Source organism: Heptranchias perlo, chromosome 24, assembly GCF_035084215.1.
Source record: "Heptranchias perlo isolate sHepPer1 chromosome 24, sHepPer1.hap1, whole genome shotgun sequence".
In the NCBI taxonomy this organism is placed as follows: Eukaryota; Metazoa; Chordata; class Chondrichthyes; order Hexanchiformes; family Hexanchidae; genus Heptranchias; species Heptranchias perlo.
In genome coordinates this window covers 5,846,128-5,864,645 of record NC_090348.1, presented here as the reverse complement: position 1 = coordinate 5,864,645, position 18,518 = coordinate 5,846,128, and the positions used below count along the sequence as shown (strand labels likewise).

At 43.8% G+C, this 18,518-nt stretch overlaps 1 protein-coding gene across 3 annotated transcripts in view; it reads right to left on the bottom strand.

Moving 5' to 3' along the window:
- eea1 (early endosome antigen 1) overlaps nt 1–18,518 on the bottom strand; it is a 78,327-nt gene that overhangs the window by 15,447 nt on the left and 44,362 nt on the right. For all 3 annotated transcript variants that reach the window (XM_068004666.1, XM_068004668.1, XM_068004667.1), the window contains 7 exons: nt 18,149–18,349; nt 15,245–15,358; nt 12,002–12,157; nt 10,233–10,372; nt 8,612–8,930; nt 3,793–3,894; nt 1,263–1,457 (listed from right to left, as the gene is read on the bottom strand). In XM_068004666.1, coding sequence (XP_067860767.1) covers nt 1,263–1,457; nt 3,793–3,894; nt 8,612–8,930; nt 10,233–10,372; nt 12,002–12,157; nt 15,245–15,358; nt 18,149–18,349 — 1,227 coding nt within the window. The remainder of the gene's footprint in view (nt 1–1,262; nt 1,458–3,792; nt 3,895–8,611; nt 8,931–10,232; nt 10,373–12,001; nt 12,158–15,244; nt 15,359–18,148; nt 18,350–18,518) is intronic.

The window sequence follows — 18,518 nt, the reverse complement described above, 5'->3', positions numbered from 1 at the left end:
CATACAAACAAAGTACAAGGCAATTTATAACCTTTGCTCCATTAACAGATTATAGAGAGAGAAAAATAAAGGTAATGTGAGGTTATGCATTTGGGGAGGGCAAACAAGGCAAGGGAATACACAATAAATGGGAGGATACTGAGAGGTGTAGAGGAAGTGAGGGACCTTGGAGTGCATGTCCACAGATCCCTGAAGGTAGCAGGACAGGTAGATAAGGTGGTTAAAAAGGCATACGGGATACTTTCCTTTATTAGCCGAGGCATAGACTATAAGAGCAGGGATGTTATGCTAGAACTGTGTAAAACACTGGTTAGGCCACAGCTTGAGTACTGCGTACAGTTCTGGTCACCACATTACAGGAAAGATGTGGTCGCACTAGAGAGGGTACAGAGGAGATTTACGAGGGTGTTGCCAGGACTGGAGAATTTTAGCTATGAGAAAAGATTGGATAGGCTGGGGTTGTTTTCTTCAAAAGAGGCAGAGGTAATTTCGTTGAGGTGTATAAAATTATGTGGGGCCTAGATAGAGTGGATAGGGAGGACTTATTTCCCTTAGCAGAGGGGTCAGTGACCAGGGGGCATAGATTTAAAGTAATTGGTAGAAGGATTAGAGGGGAGCTGAGGAGAATTTTTTTCACCCAGACGGTGGTGGGGGTCTGGAACTCACTGCCTGAAAGGGTGGGAGAGGCAGAAACCCTCATTGCATTTAAAAAAGTACTTGGATGTGCACTTGAAGTGCCGTAACCTACAGGGCTACGGACCGAGTGCTGGAAAGTCGGATTAAGCTGGATAGCTCTTTTTTTAAGCCGGCATAGACACGATGGGTCGAATGGCCTCCTTCTGTACCGTAAATTTCTATGAAAGAGAAAAAGGAAGGAATGGAAATGAAAATAAAAGAACTTGCATTTATATAGCGCCTTTCATGACCTCAGGACATCCCAAAGTGCTTTACAGCCAATTAAGTAATTTTGAATTTGCATACAGCAAGGTCCCACAATCAGCAATGTGATAATAGCCAGATAATCTGGGTTTTTTTGAAAAAAGATGCTGGTTGAGGGATAAATATTGGCCAGGACACCGGGGAGAGCTCCCCCTGCTCTTCAAATAGTGCAGAGGGATTTTTTCCAGTCACAAGCAAAGTTAAGAACTTGTCCACGTGGTTGTTTCCCAGACACTTGAAAATTAGTACAGCACCGAACTGTAATCTTCCCTAATAATGATAAAAACATATTACTTTGTAAAAAGTGTCTCAAAAGGACAGACCTTTTGAGAAAGTTCCATTTTTAACTCCTTCAGTTGGGTCTCGTACTCCTTCTTCTGCTGATCCCGAGATTCCAGCGATTCTCTCAGTTTTGACTGGAGTTGCTGCTCAGTTTTCTGCCTCTCCTTCAAACCCTCCTGCAGCCTGAATGTTTGGGCTGTCAGCCCGTCTGTGCTCGCTTTCAGCTGCATCTCGACCTGAAACAAGACGAACGAATCGCTAACTGAAAATCGTGTGCAACCTCCCAACTGGGTTTATCTTACTGTTAATTCATTACCACGACACCCGTAGCAGGCGAGAAACGAGCAGACCCGATGGAGGCCTTTAAAACAATGAAAGGGTTCGACAGGGTGGTTGTGGAGAAATTGTTTCCATTTGTGGGTGAGTCCAGAAAAAGGGGGCATAAATGTAAGATAGTCACTAACAGATCAAATAAAGAATTCAGGCGGAATTCCCTTACACAGAATGGTGAGAAAATGGAACTCGCTGCCACAGAGTAGTTGAGGCGAATAGCACAGATGCATTTAAGGATGCACGGGAAGAGGAGGCTCATGTGGAGCATAAACACAGGCATAGGCCAGTTGGGCCGAATGGCCTGTTTCTGTGCTGTAAATTCAGTGCAATTCTTTGTAAATAAAAAGTGTGTCAAAATTGGTACATTCTTCACTGTTGCTGTATCAGCACATTGACCAGAAGGATGACATGAGTAACAGAGGGATGTCTGTCCTTTGAGACAGTGTAGGACGGACTGCAGTGTAGGTTTTGAGGGAGGGAGGGAGGGAGGGAGGGAAGCAAGCAAGCAAGCGAGAGAATATATACATGAGCTTAGGACCGCAGAAGGAATAAATGACATATGTTAAACAGCACTTACAAAAGTCCCAATCTGCTAAACTACACAGGATTATGTGGAAATTGGGATTCACCAAAGTTCTCCAAACCCCCGCCCCATCCCCACAAGATATTGAGTGAACTCACAGAATCCTGGCCATTCTGTCAACACCCCCACCATGGCCCCCGGCTGCGATGTACATGTTATTTGTACCCTATCAAGTTACCACCAATTAGACTTGTCCTTCAAAAGACCAACAGCTCCGTAAACAGGACTAGAGCCAAAATTAGAATTTTAAAAAACTAAGGAACATGTATATCCACTTTTGAGATGCAGAACCAGACTACAGAAAGTGCTGAAAAGTTAGTAAAGATTACAGCAAAGCATTTCAACTTATTCAAAGTACATTCACTTCGTTCTAGTTTTACAAAAAGTTTATTTAAAATAAAAACAGAAAATGCTAGGTGATCAGAACTAACAAACTTCCAGTTCCGACAAAAAGGTCATCGACCTGAAACATTAACTATTCCTCTCTCCACAGATGCTGCCTCACTTGCTGACTATTTCCAGCATTTTCACTTTTTATTTCAGATTTCCAGCATCCGCAGTATTTGCTTGTTTTCCTGTTTAGCCGACCAAGCCGATCATTCACATTATAACCGCAGCTAAAAAGGTCTCTCCCGTCACATCTAGGCACAATGCAAACCGAACCAGGCAGGGCCTACTCTCCGACAAGTGAAGTTGCTTCTCGATTGGGTGAAAACCTAAGAAACAACGAATTATTGGCAGCCTAGCTCGAGGGTCACCGACGAATACGCAAGAAATTCCTGCAGATCCATCAACACCTCGATACTTGTGCAACCATGTTTTAAATAAATTATTGGGAAGACCGAAGCCATTGTTTTTGGTCTCCATCACAAAGTCCATTCCCTAGCCATGGACTCCATCCCTCTCCCTGGCCGCTGTGAGGCCGATTAAGACCATTCGAAACCTCAGCGTCCTGAGCTGAGCTTCCGACCCCATATCCTCTCCATCACCAAGACCGTCTACTTCCACCTCTGTAACATTGCCTGTCTCCACCCCTGCCTCAGCTCATCTGCTGCTGAAACTCTCATCATGCCTTTGCTACCTCTAGCTTTGACTATTCCAATACTTTCCTGGCCAGTCTCCCATCCTCTGTAAACTTGACCTCATCCAAAACTCTGTTTCCCGTATCCTAACTCGCACCAAGTCCCATTCTCCCATCACCCCCGAGCTCACTGACCTACATTGGCTCCCAGTCCGGCAAAGCCTCCAATTTCAAATTCTCATCCTAGTTTACAAATCCCTCCATGGCCTCGCCCCTCCCTATCTCTGTGACCTCCTCCAGCCCTACAATCCTCCGAGATCTCTGTGCTCCTTCAATTCTGGCCTCTTGCACATCCCCGATTTTCACCGCCCCACCATTGGCGGCCTTGCCTTCAGCTGCCTAGGTCCTAAGCTCTGGAATTCCTCCCCTAAAGCTCTCTGCCTCTCGACCCCTCTTTCTCTCCTCCTTTAAGTCACTCCTTAAAACCCACCTCTTTGACCAAGCTTTAGGTCACCTGTCCTAATAGTTCCTTATGCGGCTCATTTGTCAAATTTTGTTTGACAATCGCGCCCGTGAAGCGCTTTGGGCGTTTTGCTACGTTATAGGCTCTATATAAATGCAAGCTGTTGCTTACCTCCTCTTTCTTCTGCACTGAACTCTTCAGCTCATTCACTTCGTTGGTTGCATTTTCAAACATTTTCTGCAACTCCTGTTTGACTTGCTCGTGCGATTTTTCCTGAGAAAATGAGAATTGGGATCCGTTATTTTGAAAGGAAAGAAACTGCCCACTGCATTATCAATACTGATGGGAAGGTTCCCCTCTCCATTACATTTATAGACCTTTACAAATTCAAGCTGACTTGTAGCATTCGAGGTATTAATGCTGTGACAAAACTACATTTAATGGATTGAAATAACTACAGCCTGGGAGCTGGTGCAAAGTAAGCAAATAAAAAGAAAAAGACTTGCACTTATAACAGCACCTTCCACGACCTCAGGACGTCCTAAAGTGCTTTACAGCCAATAAAGTACTTTTGAAGTGTAGTCACTGTTGTCATGTAGTGAATGCGGCAGCCCAATTTGGGCACAGCAAGATCCCACAAACAGCAACGACCAGATAATCTGTTTTTAGTGGTGCTGGTTGAGGGATAAATATTGACCAGTACACCAGGGAGATCTCTACCACATAATAGACTTGTTAGCAAAATTAAAACCCATGGGATTAAAGGGACAGCAGCAGCGTGGATACAAAATTGGCTAAGGGACAGAAAGCAGGGAGTAGTGGTGAATGGTTATTTTCCAGACTGGAGGGAAGTATACAGTGGTGTTCTCTAGTGGTTAGTATTAGGACCATTGCTCTTTTTGATATATATTAATGACCTCAACTTGGGTGTACAGGGTATAATTTCAAAGTTTGCCGATGACACGAAGATCAGAAACGCAGTAAACAATGTGGAGGATAGTAACAGTCTGCAGGAGAACATAGACTGGTGAAATGGGCAGACACAGCAGGTGAAATTTAACGCAGAGAAGTGTGAAGTGATACATTTTAGTAGGAAGAATGAGGAGAGGCAATATAAATTAAATGGTACAATTTTAAAGAGAGAGTGCAGCAACAGAGAGACCTGGGGGGTGCACATACATAAATCTTTGAAGGTAGCTGTTTAAAAAAAAAAGCATATGGGATCCTGGGCTTTATTAATAGAGGCAGAGAGTACAAAAGCAAGAAAGTTACGCTAAACTTTTATAAACACTGGTTAGGCCTCAGCTGGAGTATTGTGTTCAATTCTGCGCACCATACTTTAGGAAGGATGTCAAGGCCTTAGAGAGGATGCAGAGGAGATTTACTAGAATGGAACCAGGGATGAGGGACTTTAGATATGTGGAGACTGGAGAAGCTGGGGTTGTTCGCCTTAGAGCAGAGAAGGTTAAGGGGAGATTTGATAGAAGTGTTCAAAATCATGAAGGGTTTTGAAAGAGTAAATAAGGAGAAACTGTTTCCAGTGGCAGACGGATCAGTAACCAGAGGACACAGATTTAAGGTGATTGACAAAAGAACCAGAGGTGACAGGAGGAAAAATTTTTTTTTAATGCAGTGAGTTGTAATGATCTGGAATGCACTGCTTGAAAGGGCGGTGGAATCAGATTCAATAGTAACTTTCAAAAAGGAATTGGATAAATACTTGAAGGGAAAAAAATTACAGGGCTATGGGAAAAGAGCAGGGGATTGGGACTAATTGGATAGCTCTTTCAAAGAGCCAGCACAGGCATGATGGGCCGAATGGCCATCTCCTGTGCTGTACCTACTATGAAGTCTCCGGATCAAGTATCATGATTGAGGTACTTAGGCAATCTGAGGAGTAGCAGAAAGTGGAGAGGGTGGAACTTTCTCATGTTCATCAGTGCAAATGCCTTGCTATCATAAATAAATAAATAAATCACAAATTCAACTGAAAGAGTCACTGGAATATTTTTTAATCCTAATTTCACAGAATTTTTTTAAAAATTGATACTATCTACCCATAATTGAATAATTTAGCCATCTAGTCTTTCTTAAAAAAAGAACAAAATTGGATTCATATATAGATATGTTTATTGTTTAAAGGTTCTCCCCGGTGTCCTGACCAATATTTACACCTCAACCAACATCACTAACAGGTTATCTGATCATAATCTCACTGCTGACATGCGATCTTGCTGTGTGCAAATTGGCTGCCGCATTTCCTACATGACAACAGCAACTACACTTCAAAAGTACTTCATTGGCTGTAAAGCATTTTGGGACGTCCTGAGGTCATGAATGGCGCTATATAGATGAAAGTTCTTTTTTTGTTTAAAAGCAGTCTGGACAGTAACTGACCTAGAATCATAGAATGGTTATAGCACAGGTGGTGGTCATTCAGCCCATCAAGCCCATGCTGACTCTTTGTAAGAGCTATAGTTAGCCCCATTTCCCTGCTCTTTCCAATTAGACCTGCACATTTTTTCCTTTCAAGTATTTATGCAATTCCTTTTTGAAAGCCATGATCGAATCTGCTTCCATCGCCCTTTCAGGCAGCGCATTCCAGATCATAACTGCTGGCTGCGTAAAAAAGTTTTTCCTCATGGGGACCACTGTGTACATCCCTCCAGTCCGAAAAATAACTGTACACCACTACTCTGTTTCCTGTCACTTAGCCAATTTTGTACCCATGCTGCCACTGCCCCTTTTATTCCATAGGCTTCAATTCTGCTGACAAGCCTATTATGTGGCACTTTATCAAACTCCTTTTGAAAGTCCATATACACCACATCAACCGCATTGCCCTCATCAACCCCCTCTGTTACCTCATCAAAAAACTCAAGTTAGTTAAACACGATTTGCCTTTAACAAGCTGTGCTGGCTTTCCTTTATTAAATCGACACTTGTCCAAGTGACAGTTAATTTTGTCCAGGATTATCGTTTCTAAAAGCTTCCCCACCACCGACGTTAAACTGACTGGCCTGTAGCTGCCAGACCTTTGAGACATTGTAAACAGCTTCACGTCCATGGGATGTGGGCATCGTTGCAAGGCCAGCATTTATTGCCCATCCCTTAGAGTAACTATTTCCGCTGGTTGGGGATTCTAGGAATAGGGGGCACAGTCTAAAAATTAGAGCCAGACCTTTCAGGAGCGAGATTAGAAAACATTTCTACACACAAAGGGTGGTAGAAGTTTGGAACTCTCTTCCGCAAACGGCAATTGATACTAGCTCAATTGCTAAATTTAAATCTGAGATAGATAGCTTTTTGGCAATCAAAGGTATTAAGGGATATGGGCCAAAGGCAGGTATATGGAGCTAGATCACAGATCAGCCATGATCTTATCAAATGGCAGTACAGGCACAAGGGGCTGAATGGCCTACTCCTGTTCCTCTGTTCCTAATTGCCCTTGAGAAGGTGGTGGTGAGCCGCCTTCTTGAACCGCTGCAGTCCGTGAGATGAAGGTTCTCCCACAGTGCTGTTAGGAAGGGAGTTCCAGGATTTTGGCCCAACGACTATGAAGGAACGGCGATACATTTCCAAGTCGGGATGGTGTGTGACTTGGAGGGGAACGTGCAGGTGGTGTTGTTCCCATGTGCCTGCTGCCCTCGTTCTTCCAGGTGGTAGAGGTCACGGGTTTGGGAGGTGCTGTCGAAGAAGCCTTGGCGAGTTGCTGCAGTGCATCCTGTGGATGGTACACACTGCAGCCACAGTGCGCCGGTGGTGAAGGGAGTGAATGTTTAGGGTGGTGGATAGGGTGCCAATCAAGCGGGCTGCTTTGTTCAGGATGGTGTCGAGCTTTTTGAGTGTTGTTGGAGCTGCCTCATCCAGGCAAGTGGAGAGTATTCCATCACAGTCCTGACTTGTGCCTTGTAGATGGTGGAAAGGCTTTGGGGAGTCAGGAGGTGAGTCACGCGCCGCAGAATACCCAGCCTCTGACTCTTGTAGCCACAGTATTTATGTGGCTGGTCCAGTTAAATTTCTGGTCAGTGGTGACCCCCAGGATGTTGATGGTAGGGGATTTGGCAATGGTAATGCCATTGAATGTCATGGGGAGGTGGTTAGACTCTCTCTTGTTGGAGATGGTCATTGCCTGGCACTGTTGCATTTACTCCTGCTGGTTATTGATTTTAACACACTGAGTGGAACTGGCTCAGATACACCGCTTACTTTCAGTAGTCCAGTTTCCCCCATGTTTTTCCTCTCCCTTCCCCAGTAAGGTACACAATATGTGTACGAAGATATTTCCCAGTTTTTGTATTGTAAAGGGCAGGTGGGCCTCTTTAGCTTTGGTTGCAGCCCACTGAGGAGAAGGTACTCTGAAGATAAAAACTGTGAGGAAGACAAGAGGAAACCACCTCAGCTACTCCTCCCTAGTAAGTGGCTCATGAACCTCATGTGAGAGACTTGAGTTAGGACCGGTCCTGGGGGCAAAACACAACGGATTGATGGAATAAAGTATATAGTTAAAAGTCTGAAATTTCATAGCATGGCTAAGACATTCATGTTCAAATCATGTGGGTACTGTAGTGTAATGGTTGTGTTACTGGACTAGTAATCCAGAGGAGAACATGAGTTCAAATCCCACCACGGGCAGTTTGAGAATTTGGTCTAGAAAAAAAAAATCTGGAAATTTAAAAAAAGCCAGTACCAGTAAAAGTGACCATGTCAGCTGTCGGATTGTTGTAAAAACCCAACTGGTTCACTAAGGTCCTTCAGGGAAGGAAACCTGCCGTTTCAGTCTAGCCTATGTGACTCCAGTCTCACACCATATTGGTTGACTCTTAGGCTACTTCAGAGTGCAGTTATCAGGTTACTACAAGAGGGTACCTTCTCAGGGCAACTAGGGATGGGCAATAAATGTCGGCCTTGCCAGTGACGTCCACATCCCCAAGAATTAAAAAAGATATCCACTTTACGCGCGCTCACCTAACGGCCAACACACACTGACCTTTTCATCAAGTGCAGCTTTCATCAAATGCCGATCTTTCTCCAATTCTGCTCGTGTGTCTGCAAGGGCCACTGAAGCCTTGGTGAGGCTGTGCTTGGTTTCTGTCAACTCCTTGGATGAAGCCTCTTTCTCCAGTCTGAGCGCCGCAAGTTCCCCTTGCAGTCTGCTCTCGTTCTCCACTATTTTCCTCATGTCCTCCTTCAGTTGCTCGAGCCCCTGACCCAGCTGAGCTTTCTCTTTCTCGTACTCAAGCGCCTGCTTCCGAGTCTCATTCAGGGCCTCCGATTTCTCCTGCAGTTCCTGGTTTACGTTACAAACACTGGAAATAAGGAAACATCAGGCACAAAATCAGTTTGTTTTAACAAATGTAAATCCAGTTCACGTCCATAAGAACATCTGCAATCGGAATTCCATGCATCACCATTGTCGATACACTGAAAATATAAACTCTTTCCACTTCATGCAAGCGCCAAACTTTGCTTCTCTCCTTCCGTCACCTTTAAAAGCTCAGCCCATTTAACACAAATTACACACAACCCATGGAATGCAACTTAATTGAAGCCCATGGGATTAAAGAGGCGGAGAAAGCAGAGAGTAGTGGTGAACGGTTGTTTTTTTAGACTCCAGGGAAGTATTCAGTGATGTTCCCCAGGGGTCGATATTAGGACCACTGCTCTTTTTGTATCTGTTAATGACCTGGACTTAGGTATAGAGGGTGTAATTTCAAAGTTTATGGATGCCACAAAACTTGCAAATTTATTAAACAATGTGAAGGATAGTAACAGATTTCAGGAGAACATGGACAGACTGGTGAAATGGGCACACATGACAGGTGAAATTTAATGCATTTTGGAAGGATGGGGAGAAGCAATATAAACTAAATGGTACAATTTTAAAGGGGGTGCAGGAACAGAGAGACCAGAGGGTGTAGGTACACAAATCTTTGAAGGCGGCAGAGAGGCAGAGAGTATAAAAGCAAGGAAGTTATGCTAAACCTTTATAAAACACTAGTTAGGCCTCAGCTGGAGTATTGTACCCAATTCTGGGCACCACACTTTAGGAAGGTGTCAAGGCCTTAGAGAGGGTGCAGTGGAGATTTACCAGAATGGTACCAGGGATGAGGGACTTCAGTTATGTGGAGAGACTGAAGAAGCTGGGGTTGTTCTCCTCAGAGCAGAGAAGGTTAAGGGGAGATTTAATAGAGGGGTTCAAAATTATCAACGGTTTTGATAGAATACAGAGAGAGAAACTGTTTCCACTGGCAGGAGGGTCAGTAACCAGAGGACACAGATTTAAGATAATTGGCAAAAAAAGCCAGGGGGAAGATAAGGAGAATTTTTTTTTTTTTTTAAAACACAGCAAGTTGTTATGGTCTGGAATATGCTGCCATTCCACTGTGGTGGAAGAAGATTCAATAACAACTTTTAAAAAGGAACTGGATATTTACTTGAAAAGAAAAAAATTGCAGGGCTATGGGGAAAGAGCAGGGGAATGGGACTAATTGGAAAGCTCTTTCAAAGAGCCGGCACAGGTGCGATGGGCCAAACGGCCTCCTTCTGTGTGGTATCATTCGATGATTCTAATCAACATCACAGAAATGGACAGCAATTTCACTCCTTACATTTTCTTCTCGGCCTCGAGCTGCTGGTTCAGTGCTTTGATTTGGTCCTCACGAGCGGAGTGCTGTTTTTGGAGCTGGTTTCGCTCGTCTTGGACCTGTTTCTCACTCCGCTCGGCCTTCGCAACGTCAGATTCCAGCTTCTAAAAGAAGATGCCACATTAGTGCACAGTTATGACCTTTTTAACCAGTATCCGTGTAAAAAAAACACTCGTTTTGCACTTAAGGGTATATATAGAGAGCTAGTTCACTGTAGTTTTTAACTATTTTTGGATTTAAAATTTCAAAAACTGATCCAAACATCTTAATTTATTGTACACTACATTGACTTTTTCCTGCTTTGGGCCTTAATGCAGGCATCTGCTGCAGTACCTGCAGTGGACAAAGGGGGCACCAATTGCACAAAAGTTTCTGTCCCCAAACAGTTTGACCTTATTTTTCCCTATTTATTCTCGGGATGTGGGTGTCGCTGGCGAAGCCGGCATTTATTGCCCATCCCTAATTGCCCTTGAGAAGGTGGTGGTGAGCCGCCTTCTCGAACCTCTGCAGTCCGTGTGGTGAAGGTTCTCCCACAGTGCTGTTAGGAAGGGAGTTCCAGGATTTTGACCCAGCGACGAAGGAACGGCCGATATATTTCCAAGTCGGGATGGTGTGTGGCTTGGAGGGGAACGTGCAGGTGGTGGTGTTCCCATGTAGCTGCTGCTCCTGTCGTTCTAGATTTGAGGAGGTCGTGGGTTTGGGAGGTGCTGTTGAAGAAACCTTGGCGAGTTGCTGCAGTGCATCCTGTGGATGGTACACACTGCAGCCACTGTGTGCCAGTGGTGAAGGGAGTGAATGTTTAGGGTGGTGGATGGGATGCCAATCAAGCGGGCTGCTTTGTCCTGGATGGTGTCGAGCTTCTTGAGTGTTGTTGGAGCTGCACTCATCCAGGCAAGTGGAGAGTATTCCATCACACTCCTGACTTGTGCCTTGTAGGTGGCGGAGAGGTTTTGGGGAGTCAGGAGGTGAGACACTCGCTGCAGAATACCCAGCCTCTGACCTTCAGTAGGCACGGCATTTATGTGGCTGGTCCAGTTGAGTATCTGGCGAATGGGCTCAGGCTAAATAGAACAGAGATGAACTCGGTGAAGAATATTTTACTTGAAAACTGAATCTGTACTGTAGCAATCCTGGTTCAGTTTGTTTTAAAGACGACAATTTGTGAAGCTGTATTCCATTCCCATCTCCATCACCACAGAAACTTGGAAATGATGATTAGAAACCTCGCCGTTAAATCAGATCTCAATGTTCCCTTACGGTGCGGAGAGTGGGGTCGGTGCTTTGAGCGTGTGGTGATTAGTGCCGGCCTTCAGAAACGGTTAGTTTCTTTGAATTTGGAGGGGTGGAAAAAACGTCAGAGCTAGATTTCACTGCAATCCCAACAGTGATAAGAAAGGTGATTCAATGACTATTTGGCACGCACATTTAGATCCCAAGTTAACCTGTAGTGACCTCAGTACACAAGGTCAGCTCAGAAAAGACCTATAAATGCAGTGCTTCTACACATTATTGGAATATACTTTAACGACATAAATTGGACCATCTTTATAAGAATCATCTGAAAGTAAAGAAAATTCCCATTTTACTCCTCACAAGCTTGCACTATATAGAGCACCCTAGGGATCTCACACACACAACACTGGAGGTTATTCATTCCCACTCTTCACAGTAATTTTTTAATCTTTAAATTTTTAGAAGGGAGGATTTTTTTCTTTTGTACACTCGCGACAGACCTTAGCCTGCGTTTCCAGTTGTTCTATTTTCTGCTCAGAGACCAGTTGTCTCTCCTTGTATTCTTTAAGGTTGGTCTCAAGTTGAGTGCAATATTCCGTCTTCTCATTAAATTTTGATGCGGCCTGATCCAGCTGAGCCTGGTTCTTGGTTATCTCCTGGGGAAATACAACAGTCAAAAAAGTGAGTACGGTAATGCAGTGGTTCTGTTACAAGACAACAGCAGCTCGCATTTATACAGCGCCTTCAACGCAGTAAAACATCCCGAGGTGCTTCACAGGAGCGATTATCAGCCAAAATTTGACACCGAACCATAAAAGGAAATAATAGGACAGGCGACCAAAGCTTGGTCAAAGAGGTAGGTTTTAAGGAGCATCTTAAAAAGAGGAGGGGTGGAGATGTTTAGGAGGGAATTCCAGAGCTTAGGGCCTAGTCAGCTGAAGGCATGGCCGCCAATGGTGGAGCGATTAAAATTGGGGTTGTACAAGAGGCCAGAATTGGTGGAGCCCAGAGATCTCATACGAACGCAAGAAGAAAATAAGAAATAGGAGCGGGAGGAGTAGGCCATACGGCCCCTCGAGCCTGCTCCGCCATTTAATAACATCATGGCTGATCTTCAACCTCAACTCCACTTTTCTGCCCGATCCCCATATTCCTTGATTCCCCTAGAGTCCAAAAATCTATCGATCTCAGCATTGATTATACTCAATTACACAAATCAGCATCCACAGTCCTCTGAGGTAGAGAATTCCAAAGATTCACATCCCTCTGAAGAAATTCCTCCTCATCTCAGTATTAAATGGCCAACCGTATCCTGAGACTATGCCCCCTAGTTCTAGACTCTCCAGTCAGGGGAAACAACCTCTCAGCATCTGCCCTGTCAAGCCCCCTCAGAATCTTGTATGTTTTTCATTCTTCTAAACTCCAGAGAGAGTATAGGCCCATTCTACTCAACCTCTCCTCATAGGACAACCCTCTCATCCCACAAATTAATCTAGTGAACCTTCATTGCACCGCCTCTACGGCAAGTACATCCTTCCTTAGATAAGGAGACCAAAACTGTACACAGTACTCACCAAAGCCCTGTACAATTGTAGTAAGATGTCCTTACTCTTGTACTCCAACCCCCTCGGAGGGTTGTAGGGCTGGAGGAGGTTATAGAGATAGAGAGCGAAGAGGCCATGGAGGGATTTGAAAACAAGGATGAGAATTTTAAAATCGAGGTGTTCCCGGACCAGGAGTCAACGTAGTACAGTGAACACAGGACAATGGGAGAAACAGGACGTGCTGTGAGTTAGGATACGGGCAGCAGAGTTTTGGAATAAGCTCAAGTTTACTGAAGGTGCACGGTGGGACGCCGTCCAGGAGAGCATTGGAATAGTCGAGTCTAGAGGTAACAGAGGCATGGGTGAGGTTTTCAGCAGATAAGCTGAAGCAGGAGCGGAGATGGGCAAAGTTACGGAGGTGGAAGTAGGCGGTCTTGGTAATGGAGAGGATATGAGGATCATCTCAGATGGACAAGTATTCCAGAGAGTGAAAGTGCTCGTCCCTCCATGGCGGTTTGAGAATTTAAGTTCAGTTTAAAAAATAAATCTGGAAATAAAAAGCTGGCATCAGTAAAAGTGACCATGAAGCTGTCAGATTGTGGGAAAAACCCAACTGGTTCACTAATACCCTTTAGGGAAGGAAACCTGCCGTCCTTACCCGGTCTGGCCTATATGTGACTCCAGTCCCACACCAATGTGGTTGACTCTTAAATGCTCTCTGACATGGTCGAGCAAGCCCCTCAGCTGTACAAGAGCAACTAGGGATGAGCAATAAATGCTGGCCTTGCCAGCGACACCCACATCCAGAGAATAAATAATAAACTGATCACGTTAGCGCAAAAAAAGGTACCTATCTGCATGAAAAAACACGTTTTCTTATGGGTCATCTGAAAAATAGGAACGCAACCATGTCTACTTTCTGCCCTCACATTTTCTCCCATCTCAAAGTAGCGTTTTTGACTGTTGTATTGAAACCCCCCACAGTAAAGAGTTCGACGAAACAGCCTGCCTTTATGATCACATTGCTGAAGTACTTTTCTTAACTTTATATATTCATTCACAGTAAGCTGAGTAATTTAATAGCCACCTTGCTTTGCAACATTTTATTGCATCATATAAATGCAAATAGCACAGCTGGTGCTTTGGAGTCTTCAGGAGATGTCGCTGGTACCGCCATCACTTAATATTTAGTTCTGTAGCAAGAGTGCAAAATCACGTGTTTGATTCACCTATAGCCCTGGAGCTTGCTCCACATTTGGGCACTAACCAATTAAGTGGCTTAAAAGATGGCGGAATTTTGAGTGTAAGCGAGTCACCCATGTAACTACGATACACCCAAATCTCCTCAATCTTTTACATCCATCCATCAAACCCTTCGTCCGTACGAATCTCCACCCACAAAACTGACCACGCCCCCCCCTCCCCGACTCGTAAATGTTCGCAATGTTCGGGGGTCTTTCAACATCGCACACAGATTTCCAGGCGCTGCAGGAAAGAAAGTTCTGAGCTTCATTGTAATTCTTGTGTTTTTTTTTTAAAAGTTATCCTCACTGAGACCTGCTCTGTATTTTCGATTTATTTTAATGCACTGTCATGACAGCAGTATAAGTCACATTAAAAATCGAAACACTTCCCTGATTGCAGGTTCTTAAACATGCTGTGCCTGATTGATGGTGAAATGAGATGAAACTTAAACTTCCATATTTAAAAGAAGAAATATACTGATGTGGGTTCAGCGTTTCCTTGGGCTTTGATTTTTTTTATGCTGATTTATGCACACTTTAAGTTCGGGTGTATTCTAATGAGGTTGGAAGGATACTTGGGTGTAGCTTGACATCAGCGAAATAGGAGCAACATTGGGCACATTTTCAGGACTAACTTCCATGCTGTGTCCACGGAGGGAGCTCCAGGCCATAATGTATTGATCTTCAATCTGCACAAACTTCCCGCCAACGTGCTTCCATTATAAATTCCTACGTCCACATTTCGAACGGAAGCTGTCCATTGTCAACTGGTCACGCTGTAATTACACCCTCCTGCTGTTGCAGGTGCTGCAGTGCCTCCACTGGCAGGAGGGTGTAATTACAGCGTGACAAGGCAGTTTACATTGTAATGTGGATATAGGGATTTATAATGGAAAGATAAAAGGAGAGAAGGCATGACTTTAAAAACAGGGACTGAAGCACCAAAGTCCGGTACCTGCTCTTTATCCTGCAGGGCGTGCTTGGCAGTTTCTAAATGGTTTTCCAGGTCAGCTCTTTGAGAGGTTTTGGACGCTTCCGCAGACAGAAGCAGCTCAGTTTTTCCCTTCACCTGAAATATTCAAGAAAACATGAATTAAAAAGGCAGGCATCAGTGATCGGAATGGCTTTTAACTCTGGAGAATGGAACATAAGAACAGGAGGAGGCCATTCAGCCCCTCAAGCCTGTTCAGTCATTCAATCAAATCATGGCTGATCTATACCTGAACTCCATTTACCAGACTTTGATCTATATCCCTTGACACCCTTAGCCAACAAAGATCTATCGATCTCAGGCTTGAAAATTTCAATTAACTCCCCACCACCCCCCCCCCCCCGCACCCACAGCCTTTTTTTGCCCCGGGGGGATTTCCAGATTTCTACTATCCTTTGTGTGGAAAAAGTGCTTCCTGATTTCACTCCTAACTGGCCTAGCTAATAGGAATGAAGCATTTGATTACTTTGAGAAAGCAACATCGTGTTCCGATATTATCTCCATACTGAGTAGATTACAGTTATCAAATACAAAATGGGGAATAAATCTCTAGCAGAATCCTGCGAGGAGAATGGAAAAGTGCATTCCTCCGCTGTCCTGGCCTGGTCTTTTATAACAGAATCAGAGCCCACTGATTACTGTAGCAAGACGCCTGTGGAGAAAGTAAAGGTATTGATTTTTAGAAATATAGCATAGATCAATTGGCTATTGGGCCTGTGTTGACACTAGCTCTTCAATGGGATTTATCCCTCGTCACAGTTCCCTGTCCTTACCCGGTAAGGGCAGGGGCTGTTTAAAATGTTCCATTGCATGAAACCCTACAGTTTCTCCAGCAATGGGTATTAGATGGTCGTCACCACGCATCATTTAAGGTAAGCAAAGTGAGCTTGACAAAATATTTTTAAAATATCCAACTCGACTGAAAACCCAAAAAACAATTCCACCCAGCACCATCGATTGTGTAAAATTAAAACTGCACAAAGTGTTACAGCACACACAAGAAGGTGCAGTGTCACTTAATGAAAAAAGTCAAGATCACTTCTATGTTGACTGTTTATCTATCGGTTTAATGTCTTACATCTGCACACCTTTCCTGTCAACTTTTCCATTATAAATTCCTATGTCCACATTTAATTACCCTCCTGCCAGCAGAGATGCTCCAGCAGCAGACTGTAAGGACAGCATGACAAGTTTACATAGGAAATTCCCATTATAAACGTGGACATAGCTATTTATAGTGGAAATAGAAAAATAAGGACAGAATGTATAACTTCAAAATGGGAATTGAACTACATTTGGACACCCTGGTCCAGTGAACCCCGGCCTCTAACCCCACTTCACATGAAGATTACACTTGGTCTCAACTCCCTGTGTCCAACGCCATGGCAGATGGACTAGCATATTAAAAACCACTAATAGTATCGAGGTGGGTAAGTGGAATTGAGGTACAGATAGATCACGATCTAATTAAATGGCGAAACAAGCTCAAGGGGCTGAATGGGCTACTCATGTTCCTATTAGAATTATTTATGCAGATCGTAAAATTCTCTGCTTCCTTCAGCTGGGTTTATTGCTCTACTGTAACTCTAATCTAGAATTGTACCTCTTCTGGTTCACATGATGTAAATTCAAATGGCAAAATTCAGTCAATAGCAGTGCTGAAAAAGAACATTTAATTAGAAAAAAAACATGTAAATAGAATTACGACGCTACGTATTTTTCCTAAGCTGCTCAGGCTTCACGGCTATGACTGAAAACAGAACTGAAAGTCTAATTTCCAGCATGACAGGACCTACTGGAGATTTGTTAGAGTTCATTTCTAGATCACACACTCGTTGTATGTCCCTGTGACATATACTGGAATGGATCTCCATCTCGTGACAGCATGGTTACACAATACAATTTGATGTTACCATATCTTGGAGTTCAACCACAGAACTGGAGGCTCAACTCTTGCCAATTTTTGGAAGACTATATGAAATTCAATACTGTACCCAATACTTACAGGAGCAATATTCAAAGTATATTGAGTTGGTCAATAAACCTCAATTATTAAAGCTTTCCAATTATAATTTACAAGGTTGTCTTAATTGGGATGCTGTTTCCAATCTATATTGAAACCGCTCACTGTATGCTAATTTACCTCCAATATTAACTCTTCATTTTAAAAGTTGACACGTTTAAAATTCTAAGAGTAACATTAACAAATGTCCTGGTAATAGAATTTTACAGCACAGAAGGAGGCCGTTTGGCCCATCGTGCCTGGTCTTTGAAAGAGCTATCCAATTAACGCCCCCCCCCGCCAGCCCCCCATCTCCAACACCCCCCTTTCCCCATAGCCCAACAAATCTTTCCCTTTCAACAATTTATCCAATTCCTTTTTGAAAGTTATTATTGAATCCGCTTCCACCGCCCTTTCAGGCAGCGCATTCCAGATCATAACAACTCACTGCATAAAAAAAATTCTCAACTCCCCTCTGGTTCTTTTGCCAATTATCTTAAATCCATGTCCTCTGGTTACCGATCCTCCTGCCTGTGGAAACAGTTATTTACCCTATCAAAATCCCTCAATTTTGAGCACCTCTAATAAATCTTGCCTTAACTTTCTCTGCTCCAAGGTGAACAAGCCCAGCTTCTCAATATATATTTATTTAATATCAGTAAATATTTATTGCCCATTGATTGCCCCTTCAAATTGATCACATCAACTCGCTATTCTGGTGTATTTTACAGTAATCATGCAATGGAAAAACCGGAAGTAATTTGAACCTCATTCTTGAAATCATAATTCCTTGTTTTCTGAAGAGACGAGTGAAATACAAAGGCCAGAATCAGCCCAATAGCCAATGAATAAAACCCATACTGCACCTGTAAGTCAAGTTGGGTCATCTTCTCCTTGGTTTCACCAAGCTGGCTTGTAAGTTCATTAATGGTGGACTCGAGAGCGCGACAGCGATCTTCAGTAGCACGCAGGTGAGATTTCTGCTCCTGCACCTGCTTGTGTAAGTTTTCTTGTGCTTGGTTATGACTCTCCGTTTGATTTTTCAGCTTCTCAGTTAGCTGGGCAACCTAAGGTTTGGACACAGGGAATGGTCATCAGCACAGAACGAACATCTACACAGTTACAGTCACGAGCACTCTCAGCTACACGTTGGCTGTGGGAGGTTTATCACCCACTGGTGTGAGGAAAGGGTTAATCTGAAGTCTACTAATGTCCTACAACTACTGATTTCCCCTG